We start from the raw sequence: 8,222 nt of genomic DNA, 5'->3' as shown, positions 1-8,222 counted from the left end.
AAGTAATTTATAAGTAACTCTTCAAACATAATTTAAAAAATATAAGATAAATATATGAAAAGAATTTTATTTCATGCCATGTGAAACATGTTTACAAATGTTTTTAATTGTGATTTCAAACGAGCCCTTGAAAAAATCACAGCACAAAACAATTTGAAATATAGAATAAATTGATAGTATCACGATCAAATAACAAAAAATTTCTTCCTAAATTACTGGGGCTGCTATGTATCAGAATGAAAATGAATAAAATGGATCTCCCGTTGAACAATCACTCGCCATTTCACAGTCGGGAACAAAACGAAAATATATTACATTATCCCCGCCACCCCCCTCTTATCTTGAAGTTCGAATACAAAATGACTATAAACTTCATTTTTTCGGGCGGGAAGAACATAAATGTAAACACTACGGTGGCATATGAACTGACTAGGGAGGACTTATATAGCTATGCCAAATTCAGAACTAAAATAATCAGACGCTACAGAACTTCAAAATTTGAAGAATCATATCATTTGTTGATGAAGATCTGCAGCCTGCTGAGCCAGTTCAACCATCATAGCTTCATCAAAGAATTTGCTGATGCTAACATCCTCACTCATTCCCTGGCAGATTGAATGCAACAACATATGTTAATAGACATTCCTTATCCAATATTTCACACTTGAATAATTTATAACATTCCTTCATGTTTTGTCTATAAACATAACACTGCATAGCTTTATCTTGTAATCGAAAAATTTTCCCTTCTTATTCGTAGGAATTCATCAAACCAATATTTCATACTTATTAGTTGTTACCAAATTGTCATGCGATCCTAAGCATCCATGTTCGCAATCTTTTGCAGGGAAAAAAAAAAAAAAAAACCCATTGGTTAAACACTGTTTTCATGCTTTATGGGAATACGAAATAATATATCAGTTTATTTGCCTTTGCTAACACTTGGTCAGCTGAAATTTAAATCACATTCATCAAAACAGATTATGAGAGAAACAAAAATAAACAGAGCAGAATCCTGCAACTATTTCCCTTCAGGAAGATAAGGTAATTCATAAAAAGGCAGGACAAGAATGCATGCAACCAACAATATAAAGAAACTGCTAGTGAACAATGCAATGAAGGATAGAAGTACTATACCTTTCTACGCCTTGTTTTTACCATAAACTCACGCGCAAGGTGCTGAATTGGTGCTGGTTCAAGTGGACGAAGAACAATGCTCTTGTCCAGCGGGTCTCCAGGAACAATAGCCCAATGATCAAATACTGAGAGGCAAAATGCTTGACCTTGCGTGTGGTATCTCAAATCTGTCTCAAATCCGAAGGACTCTATGACGGGGAGAAATGCCTGAGATAAAAGGTGGGAAGAAGTCAATAATCCAGGTTTCAGATGCATGATGCAAGATTCAGCACATCCACAACCACATGGTAGTCCTAAATAAGCAATTTCTACACAGATTGTGCACAAAAACTTGCCACCAACCTTGACAATATAAGCTGGGGTGCCTGGCTGAGGAACATCAGCTGTGACATGCCCACGTCTGCGAGATAGCACAGTGTAGATTGCAGAAACACAGTCTATTGGTGTTTGGATCTGAAGAAACAGTGAGAAGAATAACTTTAGCATGCGATCATACAAGTTTCAACTTCCCACATAAGGAATCATATCTCAACATATATTGTTCTCCAGAACAATTATTAATCAGTGACAAGCACAGAAATTGTTGTATCTCCTTCCATGAAATATTATTCTTGTCTTATCGTGTGTCTTATACAATTATGATCATATTTTTAGGCTTTGCGGACAGAAATTTTGAATCAGACAATCATTTAAACCAAAGAGATGTGCACCAAGCTCCCAATGGCATGGGGATTCAATCATCCGATCCTGAAAATATACAAGTTCCATTTTTCTTTAAACTTTTATAATAGCTCAATCGAAATGACAAGCATTTACCTCCACATAATATACAGGTTCCATAAGCCGAGGTGTAGCCATGAGGAAAGATGAATAGGCCACTCGTCTTGCTGTTGGAATGATCTGGCCAGATCCACGATGAAGAGGTTCAGGGGCAATCCTTGCATCAACTATCTTAAACTTGACATTTCTGATGGGCTCATCACACAAAGGTCCCTCTCGTGCACCCCACTGAAATCTGTAAAAGAAATAATATAAAACTTCATAATCAATGTGCGACTAATGGATCAATGATTAGTTAAATATCACACCATTATGCATACCCTTGAACAATGGAATCCTTCACAGCATTTAGTAGGTTCTTGTCAACTTCGGTAGGAAGGGTGTCATCTAAGAGAATATTGGGACCCTGGAAGATATTCATGCATGTTACCGCAAAAGTTTAGGGACATCATAAAAAATTACATCTAATTGTGCAGTAATAAATATAAACAAGACAGTAAACAGGGATCAAACATAAAAGAGACATACAAAATGCAGTCCTACATTATCCATACAAAGCATTTATCTCTGTACCTATACATCCACATGCATGTGCCCCACAAATGCACAAGCATCGCAGCACGCAGACAGACACAGAAATTTTACCTGCTTGTCAGGGCCAAATGCCCATATTGACCGTGCAGCGAGAAGATCCCAGTCATACTTTGTCTGGAAAAATTCACCTAGTTTCTTTCTATTCCAATCAGTACTAACAACGCCATTCTCTATGTCCTCAGCAAGACCTCTTTCCAAGGGCTCTGCGATCTAAAGAATGATTGAAGTTAGCTTGAGCAAAGTCAAGCAATATAGCATGTTTGATCAAAACCAACATCAAATTCAGGTAGCTTCCTACCATAGTTATTTTATTCTTCTTGTTGGGAGTTTCAGCAAAACATTTCATTGATGAAGATTCAACGACAGTTTCACAGAATGAGACGACAGGATCAGCAACCTAAATAGTCAATTATAGAACACACTTCAACAAAAATAACAGCTCTAAAAATAAATTCTTGAGTCAATATGAAGAACAATAAGGAAATTGAAAACGGATATGCAAGTGACCTTGACTTCAACTTCAGAATACAGCTCTCTCAGGTCCTTCATAATTGAATCCAAGTAGAGTTCACCAGTCCCTAAAACAGTGTGCTCCCCAGACTCCTCAACTTTAGTAACTGCCAAGGGGTAACTCTTACTGATTTTTCTCAGGCCCTCCACCATTTTTGGCAATTCACTTGGATTTAACGGCTCAGTAGCTGTTTTCACCACTGACAGAGTATTGAACTGAAGTGGTCTGAATATATATACATCTTCATCATAATCAACGTTACAAAGAGTGGCAGTTTTCATGATCGAAGCATCCACACCTTCAATAAGAACCCAGGAACCAGGAGGAGCCTCAGCTATTGGCATCCTATCTCGAGCTTGATATACCCATAACTTTGTTACTTCTTTAACAGTCATGTCCTCCTCATCTTCTGGCGAGTAGCCTTCTCCTAGAACACGTAAACTCTGCCCTGTTTGTATCTTGCCACTATAAACTCTACCAAAGGCATCAAACACACTACAATCAGACTTTGGATACAGTTTGGTCACATTAACCATAAGTGGCCCAGAAGGATCACACTGTGACATGGCTCTGTAAATGGTAGAGTCTTTTGGCCCAGTATATATATGATCAACTTTCCTAATAGCAGCCTCTTTTGGTGAAGGTATATGCTGAACAAGCATATCAGTAAAACCAGTGGCTGGACCAAAAACTGAACTACAGGCCAGCCTCAGCAAAGGTCTGACATTTAATCTATAGGCTGCATTGCTTAGAGTAACTCCAAGTTCTGCAAGAGTTGTCTCCACACTCTTTTTATGTTCTCCAATCACCTGGCTATATATCTTGTAAAGGGGTTCTAGCACGAACTCTACAAAAGATCGTTCCCCTCCACTAGCAGGGGGTTTCTTTTTGAAAGTCCTGATATCTGGATGATAATAAAAATCTCCCCAAAGACGAGAAGCAAATTTATTAGCATCCAGAGGAATTCCATGCAGCTTCCCGTATAGTTTAGCAAATGATTGTAGAGTAAAAGACCATCCAGCAGTAGCACTTGCAAAACAAACATTTCCAGCAGCTGGATCTATAACTTGTACATTGCCAGCAGTTGAAGAAGAAGCAGATATGTGGTTATTGATCACTTCCAGAGTATGCCTCAGTTTATGGTAAGCATCTTTTGGGGGCAATTTAAGTTCTGTTATTAGCCTGTCAACCTAAAAAGACAAATAACAAATTAGAAAGATAGGAAACCTTAGAATAACACTTAAAATCTGCGACTGATGTTTAATAAAGAATAGTTTACCTTATTGATGACAACAACAATGGGCAGGCGCTCTTGGATGGCATGACGTATGGCCCTTTCTGTGTTTACCTACATTTACAACAGAAACCCATATTCCTAAATTCCATTATGCCAACTGACATAAAACCACACAGGAGATAGCTTTACTAGTCTAAAGGACAACTTGAACAAGTAAGAACCCTCCCCCGGGGGGGGGGGGGTAAGTCAGTCTAATAGACCACAACCATATTTTTTAAAACTCTCATGTGAATAGGAAACCAATAGCTGATGGGGCAATTAATTCAGGAAAGTTAGAGCAGATTCAGTAAAGCAATAATTCTTAGCAGATTCAGAAAAGCAATAATTCTTTCTGCATCAGGATTTCCTCAGCCAGGCATTTAACCATATTCAACATAGCCTAACCTAAAACAGTTATCTGTTAACATGTTAAAGCATAACAAGTTTTCAGTAGCCAACTCAGTCAATCAATTAAAACAATTACCATTACTCCTTCAGCAGCATCCACAATCAACACCGCACCATCTGCAAGCCTTAGGGCGGCAGTCATTTCATCAGAGAAATTAACATGACCAGGGGTGTCCATAATGTTACACAAATATGATTTTGCATTGCTATCCTCCAGTACAAGAGACATAGGGACAGCTTTGATTGATATCTTCCTCTCTTGTTCATCAATCCTAGTGTCTGTATACCTCATGTGTTTCTCTCTATGAGGATCAAAGGTAGACATATGATGGGTCTGCTCCACCAACATATCCATAAATACAGTCTTCCCATGTTGCAAGTGTCCCACAAGTGCAACATTCCTAACAAGTGTAGGATTAGACATGAGGCCAAGAAGGAACTGAGAAGAAACATAGGTAGACGAATCCTTAACTCCAACCTCAAACTTAATATTCCTGACAGGCTTGATAATTGGTTGCTCAAGAGGCTGCTCGTCCTCATCCATAACCAAAGTTTCAACATCTTCTCCATAAACCTCTTCTGCAGTGGGATAGTACTTCTTGTCCTCAGCAAGAACAACCTGATTATCCATATCAACATCATTGGAGGTGGTCATCCAGCCATCAGTAGCACCAGGTGTATCCTCACCGTCAGATGCTGCCTCATCCTCAGGGGGTCTGTCTGGAAGCTCTTCATCTTCGTCCTCTCTGTCACTTTCTTGGTCTGACTCAATCTCTGGTCCAATATAGTTCCCAAACTCATCATACAAGCTGTCGTCCATCTTCTACTATCAAAAATGCGATGGAACCACAATCAATCAATGCACCAAGCAGTATTAGCAATTTATTGATAGAATAAATAATTTCATTTATATCTCATCTAAATGAATTATGCAAAGCTTAAATGTCAATATATATATATATGCATATAAAGAAATGGATTATTTATAAAAATTAGTAACATTAACCCAAACATGAGGCTACAGGCTATTTCATAATAGAATTATTTTATAAAATACTACCTCTAGTCATTAATATAAGAGCTAGTTGGAGATTTAATTCGATCCTAAATATAAAACCTCAAGTTAATTTGTCTCCAATATTTATTTATTTTGCCCCCAAGTAGTCTCTATTAATTACACATGTTAAGGAGTTTCCATCAAGAGGTAGTTCCAATGCACATAATTAACAAGGATATTTAAAGGAAAATAACATCCATCTACTACAAATAACTAACTTAACAAATTTCCTTAATATTCACAAATTAGTTATCTAACTCTTATATTAAGGACCAAAGGTACTAAGAGAATTATTGAAAAAGCTATGACACAGTAAAGAGTTGTTTTCTTGTAATAATTTATGGGAAAATCTTCATATGAAGGTAAAGAGGTAAAAGGGAGCCCTGTTCTAGTTCGATCAAACATGAGGTACGAGATATCAAACCCTGGTTCATTCAACCGCCATTACTAATTGAAAAGCAGGCAAAGCTTCTCATAAAATAGCTCAAAATTTAGAGATTGCTATGGGCGCATGAAACAGCATATAATCCATTGCAAAATTATCTTGTCTTAACTTCACTATTTAAACACTTACATGTATGAAGCCAATAAATCACTGGCCTAGTTATTAAGGGCTCGTTTGGTATGAGGTGAGAGGAGGGGGAGAGGGTAGAAGGGATTTTTCTCCCCTCCCCCTTGTCTGGGTTGCTAAAATTTTTAGTAGAGGAAGGAAAATTTTTTAAGGTAATATTTTAGCTTGCTCTGACTAATTTGTCTACAATTAGCTTTCAATATCCTACACTTGTCAGATCATATATCAGATCATAAACCCCCCCCCCCTTCTCCTCTCATCAATCCAAGCAAGATAACATTACAATCCCTCCCCCCCCTCCCCTCCATGAAACCCCTCGCCCCCGGCTGCCCCGGGGGGGTTTGAGCCAAACACACCCCTCATGTCATTAAATAATTTCTAGCAGATTTATCATACATAAACATGACATCATTAGGCTGCATCAAGGCCTCCCATCTCAGTATCCGATGCCTGATGGCAACGCCAGCCATATTTCCTGCCCCTGTCAAAGTGCGGTTTTCAAAGTGATGAAAAAAAATGTGGGAAAATCAAAGCTAAGTGCAAATAATATAATCAAGATTTGATGTTACACCTAAAAAGGGTCCCAATATGCTTTCTCCAAGATTTCGTCACAAACATCACCGCATATTAACATTATAACGTCAGAAATACACCAAAGCCATCCGAAACAAAATCTTAGCCATATCAGAAGACGAGGTAAACAAATGAAAATCCCCAAACCCACATAATATCGGCCAAAAGAAGAACCCCGAGAAATGAAGAGAGAGAAGGCATTATGCAAACAGAAAAATGACAGCAATTGGAAAAAAAAACCAACACTGAAATATATTTTTATTCCAACGAAAACACGTAGAGAAGGAGTAGGATGATTTTGTTTGTACCAATAGGAAATAGCTTAGCTGACAAAGAAGAAGAACACGAAGGCGACGTCGAGGGGCGGGGTGGGCGACGTCGAAATAAGGCCGTGAGCAACTCCGGGAGAGTAGCGATAAGCTAGGGATTTGAAGGAGAGGGAGGCCGCTGCTTCGTACTAGGGCTTCTTCGCGCCAGACAAGTGACCAGTGACAGTGAGGCGGGTACGCGACTGGGTGTGATTCAAATGGAGGGGTTCGGGCTCGGCTTCTCCCCTTCGTTAGTTCCCTTTGCTGCTGTCTGCTGCTTGACGACGCCGTTTTCTATTCACTACGTGTCTCCAGTCAGAAGCGTCTAAAACTCGCAAGGTTTTTCGCAGCAGCATCAGCTTTATCAAAAAAGGCAACCAAAAAGAAAAAAACAAAAATGAAAAGGATAGTTGCACAAAATATGTTCATAATCTCTATATTAAATTTAATCACCACTAATATAAATATGTTTAGATGACATCTAACAAGAAATAAGCAAAATAAAAAGTGTATATTTAAAGGCTACTTATATTGTAATATAGAATGTATTATTAAAATAATTTTCAAGGTTTTAGTTATATATTCCCTCTTTTTTTTTGGGCCAATGAAAAGATGCTCCATTTCAAAAGCAAGTATTAAAAGGTCCACAAAAAATCAGAAAACTACCAAAAGAAAACAACTAAGCGAAGCAAGCAGAGAAAAGCAGAACATAACATCAGCATTTGATCTACCAGCATCCTGATCAAAACGAACAGCTTTCCTTTCCAAAATTCTTTCGAGGAGCACCGAAGGTCTTCACACTCAATAAAATGGATGCGACCCCTTCAATGAAGCCTAGCGTACATGCTTTTTTACTCTCAAAGAATAATCATAAGAGATTAGGAACCATTTGAGATGGCTAAAATAATCATCAATTTTTTAATTAAAAAGGGTCATTCTGATAATTTAATAATATTCAATAATCCTTAATTTGGCCTTGTGTCATTATTAAGAATTTGTTAAAAGTA

The 8,222-nt window shown here is 38.0% G+C and overlaps 1 protein-coding gene across 2 annotated transcripts; it reads right to left on the bottom strand.

Annotated features, from left to right (window-relative positions):
• Positions 1-237: 237 nt before the first annotated feature.
• Positions 238-7,422, bottom strand: LOC114754667 (110 kDa U5 small nuclear ribonucleoprotein component CLO). 2 transcript variants are annotated; one of them, XM_028943461.1, is made up of 11 exons: positions 7,216-7,422; positions 4,783-5,532; positions 4,302-4,370; positions 3,019-4,212; positions 2,810-2,908; positions 2,563-2,721; positions 2,238-2,323; positions 1,954-2,152; positions 1,480-1,590; positions 1,138-1,344; positions 238-605 (listed from the first exon to the last, which is right to left on the bottom strand). In XM_028943461.1, exons 2-11 carry the CDS (start codon positions 5,524-5,526, stop codon positions 507-509), a joined length of 2,967 nt encoding a protein of 988 aa, XP_028799294.1. In that variant the 5' UTR covers positions 5,527-5,532; positions 7,216-7,422; the 3' UTR covers positions 238-506. The 2 variants fall into 2 exon arrangements, with proteins under 2 accessions (XP_028799294.1, XP_028799293.1); XM_028943460.1 differs by having other exon boundaries at positions 4,783-5,529; positions 7,216-7,421.
• Positions 7,423-8,222: the final 800 nt, after the last annotated feature.

This window comes from Neltuma alba, unplaced genomic scaffold, assembly GCF_004799145.2.
Source record: "Neltuma alba isolate B1F8T4 unplaced genomic scaffold, ASM479914v2 tig00010174_pilon, whole genome shotgun sequence".
Classification (NCBI taxonomy): domain Eukaryota; kingdom Viridiplantae; phylum Streptophyta; class Magnoliopsida; order Fabales; family Fabaceae; genus Neltuma; species Neltuma alba.
Note: the sequence above shows the minus strand (reverse complement) of the source record. Positions and strands in the feature narration are given on the sequence as shown.